This window comes from Adiantum capillus-veneris, chromosome 18 (assembly GCF_014529385.1).
Source record: "Adiantum capillus-veneris isolate H3 chromosome 18, ASM1452938v2, whole genome shotgun sequence".
Taxonomy (NCBI): domain Eukaryota; kingdom Viridiplantae; phylum Streptophyta; class Polypodiopsida; order Polypodiales; family Pteridaceae; genus Adiantum; species Adiantum capillus-veneris.
Genome location: NC_140948.1, coordinates 19,115,698 through 19,135,563, shown reverse-complemented (window position 1 = coordinate 19,135,563; position 19,866 = coordinate 19,115,698). Strand labels below are relative to the sequence as shown.

The following is a 19,866-nucleotide window of genomic DNA, read 5'->3' as shown; positions in this document are numbered from 1 at the left end:
GTCCAGCCACTAGTACCTTTTTTACCACTGAGATGGTGAAGAACGCCATTGACAGGATGAGGACTAGGAGAGCATATGATCATGATGGTTTGGTGGCAGAGCACTTGATACATGCTAGAGATTTACTGTCAGAGGTTCTTGCGCGGTTGTTTAACCGTGTCATGTGTGAGGGACTACCCGAGTCCTGGAGATTATCTACTATTGTACCTCTCTTCAAGGCAGGGAACCCCACGGTGCCAGGGAACTACCGTACTATTATGATAGGGCACACATTGGCACGGTTGTATGTATCCATTGTTGAACAGCAACAACTGAGTAAATGGGCAGAAAATGAGGGCATACGAGCTGCAGGACAGGCTGGATTGAGGAGGGGTTTCTCCACTTTGGACCATATTCTTACACTCAGAGCCATTATTGAGGAGGGTCGGGCACATGGGAGACGAATGTATTGTTGCTTTGTGGACTTCCGCAAAGCATTTGACACAGTGCCGAGGGCCAGATTGATGCACAGGCTACTAAAGTTGGGAGTACCCACAGAGATCATATGGGGGATCATGGCTTTATACGGCTCAGTGCTGGCCAGGTACGCACTCTTGAGGGGACTTCTGACATTGTTCATTCCACTATTGGTGTGAAACAGGGGTGTCCTTTGTCCCCTACCCTTTTTGGTATGTATGTAGATGAGATCTTTGACTACATTGACAGAGAGGGTGACAGAGGCGCTCAGCTAGCAGGGACATGGATCCCTTTATTATTATATGCTGATGATATTGTGTTGATGTCAGAGTTGCCAGAGAGCATGCAGAGACAGTTGGATGCATTGCACAACTTTGCAGAGGATAGTGGACTGTCTGTGAACCTTGGTAAAACCAAGGTTATGGTGTTTAACACCACACCTTAGATGCACTGGATCTATCTAGTCATGCATCTAAGGCCTTTCCGACCTATGTCTCCGATGCACTAGAATCATAATCATTGCCACGTTGCTGATAGAGATAAAATGCTACAGACGTTCATCCTCAAACAAACATAACAGTTTGAAAGAGTAAACGTCTTTGTTGCAACAATCATTTTGAGAGCTACTTGTCTATTATAGTCCAAATGCCATCATGCCCACTCCGAGTCTTCGGGAGATTCATGATGAAAACCATAGGAATACTCTCCATGGTTGATCTAGAATCGATAAAGTCTGTAGCAGTCTTACTTGTGTTTACCATACTTTTCTGACATTTTGTGCAAGTCTTGCAAAGACGCATCAACATCTTATTGAGTTGAGGCCAAGAGAAGTAGCTCTCCACTGCCTCGACGGTCGCCTCAATGCCTCAATGCTCAACATAAGGTGAAATAGGACGCTCTGATTGAGTTGAGGCCAAGGAAAGTAGCTCTCCACTGCCTCAAATGTCGCCTCAATGCCTCAATGCTCAACATAAGGTGAATTAGGACACTCCATCAACACCTTCTGCCGCAAAGCCCGAGTCACGTACAACCTGGTCAACTGCATCAAATGACCAGTTTGATATCATCTCCCCATGTTACTGTCGTTCAAATATGGTGTCAAAATCTGGATCGAGGTGCTCCCTCATAGCATCAAACACATGATGGAAAATGGTCGTGGGAGCAGATTTTTGTGGTTTGCAAGATATCGCATTTGTGACCAGACTCTTCTTGCCCTCAATGTAAACAATCTGAAGTGAAAGTGCAACAACAAATTTTCCCTTCTCATCTTCTTGTTGGACAACTTCAGTTGACACAAGAAATACTGCAAACTTTGATGATCAACGTGCATCGTAGGTCCTTGGAAGCCCTGGATGGAGGGACCTCGGAACTCAATGAGGGGCCTGCCTTAGGGGCATGCGGCTGTGGAGCTGGACGAGCTCTCGTGCGTGGACAAGCCCTGGCAAGATGGTTCATCTGTCTGCAAATGAAACACTGGTTCGGGAGGCTCGAATATTCCATACCTAGTCTGATCCAACCACCACTCACCCGAGGCAGCAAAACCACCTTCGAGAGTGTATGTGTGTTCCTAACAAGAACCCGTACAGTGGGTAACCTTGTGGCCTTCGCCACAACTGAATCTGAAGTGCGCGGGCCTCCAAGACCATCCCAAACATGGAGCCAATCCTCGAAAGGAAGGGAAGATAATCCTGCCTCAGCTGTGGAAAGCAAACTGAGATGGAAAGATCTGTCTCCTCCTGAAGCACAACTGTCGTTCGGGTTGAAGCCGTAATGCCACTGTCTGAAGTAAGCTCGAGTCACCCGAATGCCTAACGGGCTCATCGAGATTACTTTGGCTACCATCTCTGGAGACTCAAACTCTTATCTGGTAGTAGCCTCTCCCGAGAATCTGCACATCAATGATCTTGCCACTTCGGTAAGGACTGTGGCCTGGAGCAAGTCCCGAACCTCGCCTCTGCTGGGCCGAGTGCCAACAATCTTGCAAATGACTGAGGTGGCTTGAAGCCGTTCCACCTCGGCCATCAAGCTCGCTCGCTCTTTTGGTGAAAGAGCAAGTTGAAGGGTCGGCTCCGCGGTGTCAGACGAGGGGCTTTAGTAGAGTCCCTCTGTGGTGAAGCAGGAACTGCCATTCTGTGTCTCTTGCGTGGAAGGAGGGAGGCGAAGACGATGACGAAGATAAGGCCACTAGATAAGCAGCCCACAGGGAATGGATGAGGACGAAAAGGAGGCTAGCGAGAAAGAAAAGGGGGGGAAGGGGGGCAGGTGGCAATGTCGGGCGGGCGCGCAGGGATGCAAGTGGCGGGTAGGGGGCGGATAGGCGGGCTGGGGCGCAGAGGGGGCTGCGCGGAGGGATCAGCGCGCAGGGGAGGAGGCTATGTGAGGGTGAGAGGGGAGGGAAGCAACGATGGCGGAGGAAGCGTGCAGCAGCAGCGAGCTCGTGCCAAAGGCACCCATGTATGTATTCTCAATATGGCCCAGACAATTTAACACAATTTAATACAATCTTAAATTTTCTATTCGGTAATTCCTATAGAATTATGCGGCAACAATATAAATGAATAGTCTACATATGCTCAGATGCATAAAACTTGCATAGACCCACACAACTTGACACAATTCAATACAACCTTGAAGCAATTTTCTAAAGGATAAAACCTATAGAACTATGTGGCAACAATATAAATAGTAGTCTACCTTTTGTCTTGGCCTCGATATTTTTTCTGAGCATGGAGTACCTACTCTTCAAAAATATTACATGCAGTTGTGTGAGAGGACTGTTTGTGGGTCCAATTCTTTATCACGGTAATCTCAAAAGGCCGAGGAGACAATTCTTACAAATACTATGATTAGTGTATAAAAGGTTCTCAGAAGGATTTTTGGATATTCCTTTTTAGATCTATGTGGCATTTTGTTGAAATCGACACTTAATGTCATGTTTGGGTACCAAACTAGCGTTGAAAGCACTCTAGCATCTGTTATTCTAAGAAATGGCACCCAAAATGTAGCTCAATTTAGAATCTTCCACATCATCACCGCCACATTAGCAACTGCCATGTCATTACCACATGGACTGCCATGTCAGCAGCTGTACGGACACGGATTTTCGGTGGCCTTTCACGCCACCATTTGTGGGACATATCAGCCTAGTGTATGGCTGGGTCCGTCTGGTTGGCCTCCGGTACGGTTGTCCTCATGCTATGTCATCATTTTGTGACACTACTTGGTGCTTCTAGGTGCTACAAGACGAAGGCCTTATGGACATCTACAATAAGAAGAATACTTTGGAACACAAGGGGTAGGAAGCTAATTCTTGATGTAAAGCTCGAGGGAAATATTCCCTCATGTATCAGCTTCGGCCATTCCTGATCTAATGAAAATGATCTTTCTAATTAGGTGATTTTTGTGAGAGGAGAGGAAGAGAGTGAGACCTCCAAAGTGAGTCACTTAGATGGAGAGATTTTATTATTTTCGCAATATGCAGACTATTCCTTGATGCTTTACACAGAGTTACTTCGAGCACCCTAAAGACCATAGTATAAACCTTATTGTGGTAGTTTGGCTCAAATTAATAGAGGTGAAATAATTCTCATGAAAACTGGAAATCACTTAATCCCCCCTTAAAAAACCTGATTGTCTGTAGGTTCTGTAATTATGTGTATGACTTGTGACAATATGTGTGATTCTACTAAAGGATGAAATATCTTCCACATGTTTTGGTTTGAATTTTATGCACTCGTAGCTTGGAGGCTTATGTGTATTGCTTGCTCAATTTTGTGTGCAAATCTCAAGATAATGCATTTATGTTATTATTTGGGCTGCTGAACAGAAAGAGTGCTACTAATCTCGAGATTGGCCTTTCATTGTCACAGCATCTAAAAGTCATGCAGAGGTACAAGGAGAAATTTTAGAGGGATTGGTGGCAAGGATTGTCTCCCCTCAAAGTACAGAAAGAGTGCAGAAAGTGCTAGAAGAATTTCCATTGGCTGATTGCGAAGGTAAGAAGTTGTCTTTCGTTAGGCCTTTTATTTCAGAAGTTTGGCTTTGAATTATCAGCACTAAGTTGTCTTTAATTGACCTTGCTATGAGCGGTCTGAAACTGTTTCTTGCCATTTTTGATACCTTATGTCAATCCCAGCCTGTCCATTCTTTTATTTTCTCAAGGAAACATAGCCTTAAGTTGCGTGAAACGGCGTGAAACAGTAGGCTGATTTCCATGGAAATGTAGGCTAACAAAGGGGCGAATTGTATAGTGTCATGATTATGACATTGTTTAATTTTGATTCTTGATAGTAAGCAGGATTGATGTTTGACACTTGATCTTGGGTTTGTTGTCAGGACCTATATGTTTAATAAAGCTTCTTAGATGCAGTTTGGTCATTGTCACTATTGGGCAAACAATAAACCGTACATCTACCCCCCCCCATGTCACACACACACACTTTACGTCAAGCTAAACCATACTGGATTTCCACCACCGCCAGCCCTCTCACACCGAGCAGACGACGTCCAAGATAGCTAGCAGTACCGAAAAATGCATAAATAAAGTTCACCTGGTCAAAGGTGCCACCAGAGGGGCTCCTAGCTGCCACCCAGAAACCACTCCAACCTCGACCAACAGCCTCAGCACTGGTAAACCATCACAGCTTCATCGTCCATAATCAGAGCCTGTTACACTCAGAGAAGCACCATGGGCCACCAAAACCCAAAATCAGAGCCATGCTGAATGGGGAGCTGTTCTCCTCACAAAATCCACCTTCGCGGCCACCTGTCCAGGCCTCAGCTGCCACCCGATGCACGAACACACGAACAGGACCTTTGGAAATCACTGGCCATTGATTTCCCCCACAGAAGTGAGGTGGGAGGATGGTCCACTCCCAAGAGCCAAAAAGAAGGGAGGGGGACTCAGGATGGGCAAAATGGCGAAGCTGGGACTGCCCGGGTCCCGTACACCGCAGCCCCACAGGGTCGTACCCACCACGCCAACCTGCACCACCATCTGCAGACACTCACCTCACGCCCTGCCGCAAACTTCCCTGAGCGCCCCGACTCTGAAGCTTCGCAGGCTGCCCGTGACCAGCGTTACAGATGCCCCCAAACCCTAAAATGAGTCGTATCTAGAATCCATTTCACTCACACACTTTTTTGTAAATCTGCTTTGATTAATTTACAAGTGGGGAACCTCAAGGCGAGGAAAACCCACGAAAAAGATCAAATACAAAGGGAGGAACACAGAAGTGTTCTGTGATATGAAAGAGCTAAAAGCAAACAGAGAAAAGTTGCAAGATTTCCACGGATATGTCCCCAATGTCAAATGCAAAATGTAACGATTGCCTCAGAGAAATCCTGAACGAGGGAAAAGGATCCGCCTCATACCGATGAAACATGTGCAAATTGCGTTGGCGCCACAAAGACCATAGCGACCAGAATCTGACCCATGTGAAGAAGATCGCAAATCGTTGAGGGGAGGGCGAAAGAATGCCACAAACCCAGAATCGTTTGTGGAAAACTGCGGAGGGAAAACGAAGGTGCATATAAGCAGAGACGCGGTCCAGGAAAGCCCTGGTGAAGCAACAATCCCAAAGCAGATGCTTGACAGTCTCATCACCAGCCTAGCAACTGACACAACGAGAGGAGCTGATGTGACGCGCCGCAAGGAGGGTGCCAACCGGAAGAACTCCCAGCAAAGAGCGCCAAAGAAAGAGACGCTCCTTAAGAGGCAAGTGAAACTTCCAAATTGCAGTAAGAGCCCTTCTCCATTGATCAGATTTGTGTAAAGACCAAAGTGCATTACAGTGATCAGCCAGCCAAGAGTCCCGCATAAGGGAAGTATAGATAATGCGGGCGGAAATCGCATAAAAAAGAATGTCCCATAAATTCCAATCCTGTATACGACATCCACTGGCAGGCGACCGATCAACCAGAGTAAGAGAGAACACCCTACTCCAGTGAATGCTTTCCAAATGCAATGAATTTCCATTTGTTTGCTACCTGCCATGCATAGGGAGATGATCCGTAACAACTTTGCAAGCAGAAAACAAACTAGAGGTGATTGAGCAACTAGGAATACGACTGACCATCTTGCCAAACACAATCTCCCAAAGAGAAGTTTGCCAATGACCAAAGGCGGGAGTGATAACATGCTGACATAGATCTGCAACCATAACCGTCCATGGTTGAGACTGCTGTGCCAAAGTAGGCAATAACATAGCCTTCCTTGCCAATGCGTGGCAGCGGAGGTCCAAAATATTCAGCCCCCCAAAACGCTTGGGAGTGCAAAGTTTCTCCATTGCTAACAGACGGAGGCCTTTCTTATGAGAACTAGTGCGCCACAAGTGAGATACAATATGTGACATAAGCAGCAAGAGGCGAGAGCGAGGCCAGTGCAACAACGGCAAGTAAAACCGGCAAGTAAAACTAAACATATGCCATCATGATACTTTGGACAATACGAAGTCGAACATGTAACGGCCATGTAGACAATTTTTAATAGTGCAATTTGACATTCAATCGTTGCATGACCTAGTCGACTTGTTGGGTATTAGTTACCTGCCAGCCAATAGGATATCCCAAGTGCCTGACCACTACATGCGGATCAAGAATTTCGGCAGGCCACAAAAGATGATGCCAGTCACAAACACCAAGAGGCAAGAGTTTGGATTTTCAAAAGTTAACCCTAAGCCTTGCTGCGAGGCCAAAAATATCCAATGCCTGTTTATTGCGAGGCATGAACAACGAATCATCAGCAATAGGCCTTCCCTATAAAGTCATTGCCATTGGGTAATTTCAGCCTGTGAAGACAACCAAGCGAAATCAAGTGATCCAGATACAGTAGCAAGGGGTGAGTGGCAATGGCATACAACAAAGCGCTAAGTGGGCAACCCTGTCTGATAGAGCATCCAAGAGGCCAAGGTTCAGTCAGCTCACCATCAAGAAGGCTTGAAGACGTACTGTGAGCATCTAAGAAGTATACAACATTAGCCAACTTTGGAACGAATCCAAGGGTCCGCATTGTAGTGGCAATGAAATCCCACTGTACCATATCAAATGCCTTTTCAATGTCTACCTGCATTACGAGAACATCCTGTTGTGTATACTTGACATATTCCATTCCATTCAGTACATTAGCCAGATTATCCAAAATTTGGCCACAAGGAATGAAGCCATACTGTGCAGAATGGATACCTGTCATCAGAGCTTCCTTGATACGGTCCACAATCATTTTAGCCAAGAGTTTATATATTACCGGCATGAGAGTAATTGGCCACCAATGCGAGAACAACTCACAAAGCTCTTTTTTAGGCAACAACTTCAACAAACCCTCTTTCCAGGATATCGGCAAATTCTGTTTTACCGACGCAACGTTCATCACGTAGAGTAAAGGTTCTTTGAGAGGCTCCCAAAAGGAGAGAAAAAATTCCACAGTGAGACCATCCCAACCAGGCGAACACCATCGTCCAAGAGAAAGCAATGCTGTGTGCAATTCATTTTCTATAAAATCCGTCTCCATGGTTAAAGCATCTTGAGGCAAGATAATTGAATGCATTGTAGATAACAAAAGCTGTCGTGCATGAAGAACCTCAGTAGATGCCGTGGGGGGAGCGGCAAAAACATTCCTAAAATGGGAAACCATGGCATCCGCAAGCTCACGTTTTGACGCTGTTCAATCGCCTGGTTGGAGCATAACTTGCTTCATAGTTTGAGAAGCGCTTGAATGATGCAGGTGTTTAAAAAACTGTTTTGAGGCACATCCCTTATCCACAAAGACTCAAATGGCGAGCACGAGTCTGCCATTTGTCCAATTTCCGTTTATCATTATGCTGTAGACACACCCGGGCCTGACAAAGAGCCGTCGATTCACTTTCAGACAACAAACATGTGTCAGCTAAAAGTTGGAGTTGTTGATTCACATGCTTGGCATCATCAACATTACCACGTAATTGAAACATGTAATGCTTGCCATAATCCTGAATTACACTCTGCACACGCGAAACAAAACGAACCCAGACAATATAAGGATCATGATGCATTTGAGCGACCGCAGGGAGAATAACATTGTAAATCATCTCACGGAATGCTTCGTGCGAAAGATATGCATTGTTGATATGAAGTAGACGTTTCTTAGCAAGAGGCAAATCATAGTGTAGTTGCCCAAAGCGCAACAACATCACAACAGGAGGACGATGAGATAAAAGCAAAGAATGGTCAATTCTCAATTTCACACACACACACACACACACGCACGCACACACGTACGCGCACACTTTTTTTGTTGTAAATCATGTTGATAAAATTCACAAGTGGGAAACCTCAAAGCGAGGAAAACCCAGGAAAAACAAGAGATACAAAAAGCGGAGCATGATGAGGCTTCGACGACTAGAAACAGTCAGAGTAAATCCTGTAGGCAAGTGTGATGTCCCCAATATCATGAGCGAAATGCAGCGCTTGACCAAGCGACATTTTGAAATAGGGAAAGGGGTCAACATCAGTGCCTTGAAACATTAATGAGTTCCTATGGTGCCAGATGGTCCACAGAACCCAAAATCTAACCCAAGCAAAGAACACCGTAATTTGAGATTGCGGAGATTGGAGCATCCCAAAAAGCCAAAACAGTCCATCGAAAATGGCAGAAGGAAAATGCAGCCGACACTTGTCGAATGAAGACTCTGGAGCAACGACAACTCGACAACAAGTGTGGCTCAGTCTCCTCAGCTGCCAGGCATCTCAGGCAGCGAGAAGGCGCAATATGCCCTGCATGTAATACTCTGCCAACAGGTAGAGCTCCCACTAAGCAGTGCCACAGGAAAATACGTTCTTCAGAGGTAGATGACTCTGCCAAAAAAGGCTGGACAATGTTCGTTGCCACCACAAGGATGACTCGGAGAGTGACTACAACTGATTACCATGATGCACAATCCACACATCAAATTGCAGGAGGGCATAGACATTGCCAGCTGAAATGCAATCCAACTTGGTAGTAGCAAGGTCCCAATCAGAGAAGCGAGAGTCCACATTCAATGGAGGAATGGGCGAGTGATCATCAAGCATCTTTTGGATTTCCTGCCATAAAGGAGAATAGTGGAAACCTAACCGAAAACGGGACATTGCATCAGTGAACTTAAGAACATGACCGTGTCATCCACCACCAGATGCACCTGGCAGATTTCTTTTTGGGAAAGAAAATACGCTTGGCGAGGAGACCAATGAACCAAAGTGGAAGAGAAGGCCTTGCACTAATGCAAACTCTCCAAACGAAAGGAGTTACCCACAGAGTATTGTCTACCTTGCCATGCCAAACGCGAAGTGATAGCCTTTCAATAAACAATGAGTTAAGAAGTAAAGGGACAACTAAGAATGCAACCTTCAAGCTTCCCAAAAATAACGTCCCTATATGTCGATTGCCAATGACCAAAAGATGGCGTGACAATATGTGTACACAAATGCGAGACCATGAGAGTCCAGGGCTGTTGCTGCTCCACCAAGATTGGCAATAGCATAGCTTTCCGAGCGAGAACATGATGTTGCAAGTACAAAATATTCAGCCCTCCAAGCCGCTTGGGAGAACACAGCTTGTCCATAGATAAAAGCCGAAGACCCTTGGTGCGAGAAGATGTCCACTAGAAATGCTCCAAAATACTAGGCGCATAAGGGACTGCAAGCGCAACTGAGACTAGGATAACAAAGCCAAGTAAAACTGCACGTAGGCCATGAGAATGCATTGGACAATCCGGAAACACACATGTAGTGGCCATGTGGACAGTTTCCAATAATTTAACTTGGAATGCAGACGTTGGAGCACCCAATCCAGTTTCTACGCAGCTGATACATCCCAAGCCTGCGGATAATCCAAATGGCGAACTATAACGTGCGGAGGAACAATCTCCCCAGGCCACAATATCTTATGCCAATCGCACTCTGTTAGAGGTAAAAGCTTGGATTTACAAAAATTAACTTTGAGGCTTGCCGCCAATCCAAACAAGTGAAGAGTATGCATAATTTGTTGTACATCATCATAGTGATTGCGAGGCATAATAAAGAGTCATTCGCATAGGCCTGACCGAGAAAATGTTGTCCAAAAGGTAATGTTAGGCCATGCAATCTACCAGTGGAGATCAAGAAATCCAAACACATAAGCAAGAGATGTGTAGCGATTGCATAAAGCAAAGCACTGAGAGGGCATCCCTGCCTTATTGAGAGTCCAAAAGCCAAGATTCTGTGAGAGATCCATCCAACAAACGTGCAGAAGTGCTGTGTGCTTACGAAAAAAAATACGAGACGGGAAAGCATAGGCCCAAATCCTAACTGATGCATGGTATCCGCAATGTAATCCCAAAGAACACTATCAAATGCCTTTTCAATGTCAACTTGCATAACCAAGACATTTTTTTTTCGAGAAAGAGATCCTTCTATTAGTTAATGAAACTGCCCATAGGGCTACAACTACCTCTACTAGAGAGGGTTACAACAATCATCAAGGGAGACTCTCCCGATGAACAAACGACATATGTACAATGAGGCTAAATCAAGAGATGGGAGGAGGGAAAAGCCACACAGGTGGACGGTAGTGCCATCTGAGCACACCCTGGACCATGGTGAAGAAAGGCCCTGGATGCGAGAGTCGAAGGAACCCCTCTCTACACTCCCGCATATGGTCGGAGCTGCCTTGGAGTCTCTCGAACTGTCCTTTGAGAGTATGAATCAGCTCTAGCCAAAGATCTCGAACTGTCTATGCTGGTGCTATAGGGCGAGCCTCAAAGATGCTGAAGCAGCGGGCCCGCCAGATTAACCCGAGTGTCAGGCCGCAGATGAGCTCCCAACACTCCTCCCTCTCACTGCACCACTCCTGTGGAGTAAGCTCTGTATAGCAGGCTTGAGTGTAGGTCGACTCCCCTACATCACTATCATCCTGCTGGTGGAGGATAGCTCAAACTGTAGTGCCGGGTCCGTGAGAGTGGACCAAGCAGCTACCCCCCAAGTGTACTGCCGTGATGTGGAAAGTGCTGGCATCAGCCGAAGGACACGAAGCCAAACCTGCTGTGCCATAGGGCAGTCCCAAAGATAGTGACGTTGACTCTCGAAAGGATGGTCACAAGCTGCACATGATGCCGAGAGGCCACTATGTACAAGCCAACTCCCCACTGCTGTAGCTCTATGTGCAACCAACCACTGGAACAATGTGACTCGCCGCGGCTGTCTGGCGTCCCACAACCTCGCCCAAAAAGTTGACAAGAACTCAGCTGTGAGACCCTCCTGCTTCCAATCAGGTGCTGTAGCAGGACGAGCCTCTCCGTGCTGCCACTATGTGACGTCCCAGTCGAACAGTGTACTGAAAGAAAAGGACACCTGGATGGTCGGTTGAGAAGAAAGGGTCCCTCCAAAACCACTCTCCAAGGTCCCACTGCACATGCCAGTGGACACCTCTCCCAAGCCCACAGTCTCTAGTGGCCTCTCTCAAGAGTTGTTGGGTCAAGATCTATGACACGGTCCTCCCACAGATGCCCACAACTCTGATTCTCTGAAAACAACACTCTGCAACCTGTGGGGCCTCTACTGAGTCTCTATGTAACCGACCCTCACCCTGTAGTTCGAAAAACATGGAGGGTACAGTCTCTGAGCAAGCTCGAACGGCGATGAGAACCTCCAGTCTCGTGAAGGCCCCCATCCATCTGAGTGTTGCTGACTCGAGAGGTGTAAGCCACTCATCCGGTATTGCCTGTGTGATGTCGTGGCACATGCTCTGCACCCCTCTCATGCCCTGTAGCTGGATGCTTTGAAGCTCCTGTGACAAACCTGAGAACTGTAGCTAGTCACCTAAAGTGCGTGCTGGACTTTCTGCCATGGGACCCCAAGAGACATGAGGCCTTCTACCAACCAAGTGGCCTCTTTGAGTGCCGACCATGGGGTTCCAAACAAATGGCTGTCTTAGGCACTCCTCCGAGCAAGTAGGCTGGTCCTACTCCAGGCCTCTCCATAGCTGCTTTCAGGATCAAAGAAGGCTCACAGTAAAACGGTCCTCTAGTCTCTTGCTCAGGCCAACTCTGCGCATCTCTGTGAAAATACATCTGGTGGAAGGTCTCCAAGGGCCTCCAGCCTGAGGCACTTGAGCTCTATGCCGCTGAAGCAAAAACTCCTTCGAGGGCTCCTCCCCTAGAAGCAGTCCTCTGACAACAAACTTCCCAAGAAGGGCTCTGCTTACCTGTGCTGGGTCTATGATCCCCAACCCCCCTTGAGAACAAGGTAGAGTGATGACCTACCAGGCCACTTTGGCCCGCGCTATTTGAGTATCGCGCCCTGACCAAAGGAAATTCTTGATCAACCTCTCTACCTGGCTGATGCAAGAGCTCGAAAAGATCTAACAAGATGTAATGTACCACATAGTAGCCAACAACACCTGGTTGGCCACTACAACTCTGCTTGCCAAAGAAAGTCCTGCCGAGCTCCAATGTAACAGCTTCCTCCTGATGGACATGAGGAGGGGAGCAATTTGCCACTCAGGAGACAAGTCCAATCCAACCTGACAGCCCAAGTAACAAACTGCAGTCCCTGGGGGGATCCATCTAGAACCCTCACCTGGCAGCCAATCAGGCGTAGGAGCACTACCAACCATGAAAGCCACCGTCTTTCTCCAGTTGATCAGTGCGCCTTATGCACAACAAAAGGTCTCAAGAGCTTGCTGACACTTGTGTAGGTTGGCCTCCTGGCCCTCCAAGTACAAAGCTGAGTCGTCTGCAAACTCAGCATCCAGTAGCTCATCGCCCCGAATAGGAAGCGCTAAGCCACGTAAACCAACCTTCTGTGAAACCAAATATTTGCTCATCGCCTCAGCATAAAACAGTAAGAGGAAGGGGGCAAGAGGGCAGCCTTGTTTGACCGAATGTGTGAGCATGAACTGATCTCCTCTACCTCCTGCCATAAGCACTCGACTGTGTGCACATCTATAAAGAGCTGACACACCTCTAATCCAGGCATCTGAGAAGCCCATCCTGCGAAGATTGCCCTCCAAAAAGTCCCAGTCAACTCTATCGTAGGCCTTCTCAAAATCGAGAAGAAGTATCACCAGATCCTCACCACGGAGGCACGCGAGGACAGAAGCCTCCCAAAAAGTAAAGAAGTTGTCAAGGATACTCTGCTTCCTGACAAAACCTGTCTGGGTCCCATGTATAATGCTCTCTAGAAGTGGCTAAATCCTCAAACTCAAAGCCTTGGCAAGAATTTTGTAGGCTGAGTTAAGGATGGTGATGGGCCGCCATTGCCTAATCTCATCCAATGAACCACCCTCCTTGGGAATGAGGTAAATGAAGCCCTCACTCATGCTGTCAGGCATCTCTCCTGTGTGTAAGATGTACTGAAATGCGCTGCAGAGGTCTGAGCAAAGCAAGTCCTAGTACTCTAAGAATAAACTGGGAGTCAAACCATCCTCACTTGGACAGCTACCACGGGGAAGTGCTCTGAGGGCCACGCGGAGCTCCTCTAGCTGAAGAGGCAGCTCAAGCCTCTGGCGCATCTCCTCAGTCACAAGTCAAGGCATCTGTGCCCAAACTTGCTCTTTGCATGCATCCTGACGCTCCGACTAAGGCTCTGTTGACAACAAGTCACGATAAAAGTCAGTAGCAACTACATGCATGTTCTCTAGCTCTGAAGCAACTGACCCGTCGGGCCTCCTTAACTGGCTGACACTGGCGTGCGCATGCCGGGGGTCCCACTATCTCAAAGAATGTCCGTGTAACTTTGTCACCCACCTAGGTCCACTGAGATGCCTCTCGATGGAAAGAAAACTCATGACGCCTCTCCTCTGTGCTGGCAATCTCTTGGCGAGCCTGTTGCAACTGCTTCTCCAACCAGGGACTGTCTGGGTGCTACTCTTGCATCCTCTGCTAGGAAGCAACACCCCGTCGAAGACGCTGCTCCTTCTCTTTCGTTTCAGCCAGGCGGATCGTAGATTCCTGAAGAAAGAACCGACTAAGCTGAGCAAGTCCAGAGGCCACTCTGCTAGCGGGAGAGTCTTGCGTGTCCAAGCCCTTTGTCCAAAGAGCCACCACTCGCTCTATGAGCTGAGAGTCTAGCAAGATTTTTTCAAGGATGTGTAGCATCGTGCTGCCCCTCCTCTGTCTATCTGTGACTCTGAGGATCATTGGTGCATGGTCCAAAAAGAATGTCCCAGCCAAGATGCAAACTGACCCACCCAGTCACAAATGTGGTCACTAGCATAGAAGCGAGCTATCCTAGATAGATTCACTCCTCCAACTCTGCGATCAGAACGAGAGAAAACCAAGCTGTCAGGGGGTCTCACAGAACCTGAGTGTTGCCAAACATTAGAAACCCTCATAGTCATACAAAACCGCTCTCAAGCTGCCAGCTGTGCCCCGTGTACCCTGACATGGCCACCTCCAATCTGATTAGATGGGTCTTCCAACATGTTGAGTTTCCTCCCAACACACCATTGCTCATCATTACTCTGCCCGTACACTTGCCACATTGGGTGCATAAATGTTCAGGAAACCCATGAGGCAACCATGAACCTGCATAGTAATGCACTGAGCTTTGCCTGGTACAATAATACCTCTGCCCATAATGGCCTGCTGCAAAGAATCCGCAATAGTCATACATACCCCTCCCTGGATGCCCCCAGGTCCAAATGCAGCTGACCAAAACGTCTCATAGCAACCACGCAAAATCTGACCACACCGTCTAATGGTGCTCTCACAAAGACGATGCTTCTGTAGCATAAGAATGTCAAACTCACAACCCACAAGGCATCTTTGAAGCTCCTGACGCAACCGACCCCTCTGACGCTGAAACTGGGGCCCTCCTAATCCCTGCACATTCCATGAGATGATCCTCATGGAGTTAGTGAGAGAAAACAGATGCTACAATAGCACCTGCCACATTGGGCGCGTAGATGTTAGGAAGCCCATGAGGCAACCCTGAACATGCATAGTAATCCACTGAGCCCTGCTTGGCACAACAATCCCTCTGCCCACAATGGCCTGCTGCAAAGAATCTGCAATAGTCATACATATCCCACCTTGGATGCCTCCAAGTCCAAATGCAATGGACCAAAATGTCTCATAGCGACCACGCAACATCTGACCACACCGTCTAATGCGGCTCTCACAAAGATGATGCTCATGTAGCATAAGAATGTCAATCTCACCACCCACAAGGCATCTCTGAAGCTTCTGACGCAGCCGAACCCTTTGACGCTGAAATTGGGGCCCTCCTAATCCCTGCACATTCCATGAGATGATCCTCATGGAGGTACTGAGAGAAAACAGATGCTGCAACAACAACCAACCTCGCTATCTTTGTGGCCAGTTTGGATGGGGAGTAATCCGCATCCGAACGACCTCTAGACAAGCGCGAATGGAGTGATTGTCCCGCCCAGGACCAAGCGGAGCGTGGAACTCGTAGGGCTACCTCCTATGCCCAAGAATTTTCATGTGCACATACATAGCAAGGGCTCTGAGTGTCAGCAAACAGATGCATCACAATGTGCCTGCAACCCGCTGCATCCGGTTGCGTCACGCTGAACTTGGCAAGAGGCCAAAGTGTCTGTACCAAATCTATGACCCCTAAGTCCCGTGTGTGGTGTGAGAACTTAGTAGCTTGAATCTGGAGCTAGTCAAGAACTGTGTGCAGGGTCCACTCTGTAGGATCCCTACCGCACAGCGGGAAGGAGAAATCCACCGTTGTGTAAAAATCCTCAATGCCTCGAGCTGCAAGAAAGAGGACGTGGACTTGAAAGCAAGCGTCCTCTAGGTCAGGAGAAGAGTCACTCAGGAACCGTGTGAAACTGTAGTCGAAGAAGTCCCAGCGTCTGCGAATGTCAAAGCTAGTCAAACCTCTAGCGATTGCTGCAAAAGCAGAAGTTGGCACCAAAAAAGGCGGCTTGAGATGGGGCTGTCCCTCCCGAGCCACACGGCTTGTAGCGAAAGCACTACCAAGAGATCGCCTCGTGGTAAACGTGTGTCCAATCCCCTGCGTGTGAGGAGGAGTGATGGAGGGGTCGGGAGATGAGGCTGTGGGCCCCACCGAGGAGAGAGGAGGGACGTAGGGGTGGAGGTGGGGAGGAGGCGGGTGAGGCGGAGTGGCTGCGTCTGAGGAAGGAGGATGTGAAGGCGGAGTGGCAGCGTCTGAGGGAGGAGGAGGTGGAGGCGGAGGAACTGAAGTGGACGGGGCTTCCTCGAACGGGTCCTGCTGAAGGGTGTCTAAACAATTTTCTGTCGAAACCCAGAGCTGTTGAGTTGCAGGAGGTCGGCCGCTAGGGGGAGCAGTGGGGCGAGCTCGCCCCTGTCGGCAGCGGCAGGCACCTATTGCCAACTGTCTGGCTGATCACTGGTCTCAGTCGAGGTGCCAGCTTGTGCGTCCTGTGTATTTGGCTGCTGGACATGCTCAGTCTTGGGACGCTGCGCATGCGCTGTGGGTCGAGGTCTCCTGCGAGGATAGGCCTTTGCCAAATGGCCCATCTGTTTGCAAATGAAACATTGATTTGGGAGACCCGAATACTCCACACTCTGTTGGATCCAACCCCCACTCACCCGAGGCAGCAGTACCACCTTCGGGAGGGAGCGTGTGTCTTGAACAAGAACCCGCACAGTAGGTAAACCTGCAGCCTTGGCCACAACTGAAGCTGCAGTGTGCGGGGACTCTAGAAGTGTCCCAAACATGGAACCAATCCTGGGGAGAAGAGGGAGGTACTCTCGCCTCAGGCCTGGGAAACAGACCGAGATCGGCAAGTCGGCCTCCTCCTCAAGCACACCTGTAGTAGTAGGGTTAAAACCATGATGCCATCGTCTGAACTAAGCTCGATGCTCGGATATCGAGTGGGCTCATCAAAATCACCTTGGCCGTCATCTCTGGAGACTCAAACTCTATCTGGTAGTACCCTCTCCTGAGGATCTGGACATCGGTAATTTTTCCCACATTGGAGAGAAGGTGGGCCTGAAGTAGATCCTGAACCTCGCCCTTATTGGGCCGAGTGCCTACGATCTTGCAGATAACCGAAGTGGCTTGCAAGCGTTCCACTTCGGCTATCAAGCTCGCTTGCTCTTCTGGCGAAAGAGCAAGTCGAAGGGTTGGCTCTGCGATGTCGGTCGAGGGGGCTGCTGTAGAGTCCCCTTAAGGTGGAGCAGAAGCCGCCATTCAGTGTCTGTTGCTGAATCGAGAAGGGCAATGGTGACGAGGAAACCACAGTAGGCTGAAAAATTTCCTAACTAAGGGCTGAGAATGTGACGCGAAGGGGGATAAGGTTGAGAATGTGACGCGAAGGCACGAGGTAGGGGTGGGAGAGCGCGAGGCTGAGGTTGGGGGGGCGCGGGGCTGAGGCGGGCTGGCTTCGCACTGGGAGCAACTGTGCGCAAGGCAGGCAGCGGGCAGAGCAAACAACGCGCAGTGCGAGGGAGGAGGGGGGGGGGGGGGGGGGGGGGGGGGGGGGGGGGGGAAGTATGAGCGATGTGTGTGTGTGTGGGGGGGGGTTAGCAACACCGAGCTCTCAAAATTATTGGTTTTCATAAACAAGACATTTTGTCGAGTGTATTTTGCATATTCCATTCCAATGATGACATTCGCAAGGTTATCAGTAATTTGACGTTGAGGAATGAAACCGTATTGAGATTGATGCAAGCCTTCATGCAAAAAGCCCTCGAGAGTCGACTAACAAGCATTTTGGCCATCAATTTCTTTACCACAAGCATGAGCGTAATAGGCCGCCAATGAGAAAATCACACACACACGCATGCGCGCACACACTCACACATGTTTTTTGTAAATCGTTTGATGAATTTACTAGTGGGAAACCTTGAAGCGAAAAAAACCCACTGAAAAGATCATATACGAGAGAAAGAACACAGAAATGTTCGGCTGTACAATATGGCTAAAAGCATTCATAGGGACGCTGATGTATCTCTGTGGTGATATCACGAGCTTGTAGGGCGAAATGTAAAGATTGCCTAAGAGAAAGCTTGAAGAACGCAAAGGATCTGCATCATGCCTTAGGGTCCAGTAGGCCATATATACATATGTCTACGTGCATACATATACACACACTTTTTTTGTTGTAAATCTGATTTGATTAATTTACCTGTGGGGAACCTCAAAGCGAGGAAAACCCACCAAAAAGATCATATACAAAGGGAAGAACATTGAAGTGCTCTGCCATACAGAAGCGCTAAAAGCAAGCATAGAAGAGCTGCAAGATTTCCAGGGATATGTCCCCAATGTCAAAAGCAAAATGTAATGATTGCCTCAACAAAAACTTGAACGATGGAAACGGATCTGCATCATGCTGGTGAAACATGCGGAGATTGCAGTGGTGCCACAAGGACCATAGCGACCAAAATCTGACCCATGCGAAGAAAATTGTAAATTGGTGGAGGGAATTCGGGAAAATGCCAAAAAGCCAAAATCGTTTGTGGAAGACTGCTGAGGGAAATCGAAGGTGCATACAAGCAGAAACACGGCGAAGGAAAGCCTTGGTGCAATGACACTCCCAAAGCAGATGTCGGACAGTCTCATCAGCAGCGGAGCAACCGACGCAACAAGAGGAGCTAATACGACGCGCCGCAAGGAGTGTTCCAACTGGAAGAACATCTAGCAAACAACGCCAAAGAAAAAAACGCTCCTTAAGAGGCAAGCGAAACTTCCAAATTACAGTAAGAGCCCGCTTCCACCATTGATCAGATTTGTGTAAATCCCAGAGCGCATCACAATGATCACAATGATCAGCCAGCCAAGAGTCCTGCAAGAGAGAAGCATAGGTATGGCGAGTGGAAATCGCATCCAAAGAAGAGTCCCATAATTTTCAATCCTGCATACGACATCCATCGGCCAAGGGCGGAATAGGGAGAAAAACATCCAGCATATGCCGAAGTAAGCTCCAAATCTGATGATAATGTAGGCCCAACCCAAAACGTGTTTCCGCTTGAGAAAAGGTAAGCAAATTCCCGGATGAATCCACCACATCATCCACTGTGCGGATGCCATGACCAGAGAGGAAGTAGGCTTGACGAGGCAACTGATCAACTAGGGTCAAAGAGAACGCCCTGCTCCAATGAATGCTTTCCAAACGCAACGAATTCCCATCTGAGAGATGATCCGTAACAACTTTCCAAGTGAGAGCAAGCCAGAGGTGATCAAGCAACTAGGAATATAACTGACCATCTTGCCAAACACAGTCTCCAAAAGGGAAGTCTGCCAATGACCAAAGGCAGGAGTGACAACATGCCGACATATGCGAGCAACCATAACTATCCATGGCTGAAACTGCAATGCAAGAGTGGGCAATAACATAGCCTTCCTTGCCAATGCATGGCGGCGAAGGTCCAAAATATTCAGCCCGCCAAGACGCTTTGGAGTGCAAAGCTTCTCCATTGCTAACAAACGGAGACCTTTCTTATGAGAACTGGTGTGCCACAA

General features: G+C 48.2%; 1 protein-coding gene across 1 annotated transcript in view; it reads left to right on the top strand.

Moving 5' to 3' along the window:
- LOC147435308 (tRNA ligase 1-like) overlaps window positions 1-19,866 on the top strand; it is a 238,268-nt gene that overhangs the window by 69,749 nt on the left and 148,653 nt on the right. The window contains exon 8 of the mRNA XM_086488390.1: window positions 4,326-4,451. Coding sequence (XP_086344516.1) covers window positions 4,326-4,451 — 126 coding nt within the window. The remainder of the gene's footprint in view (window positions 1-4,325; window positions 4,452-19,866) is intronic.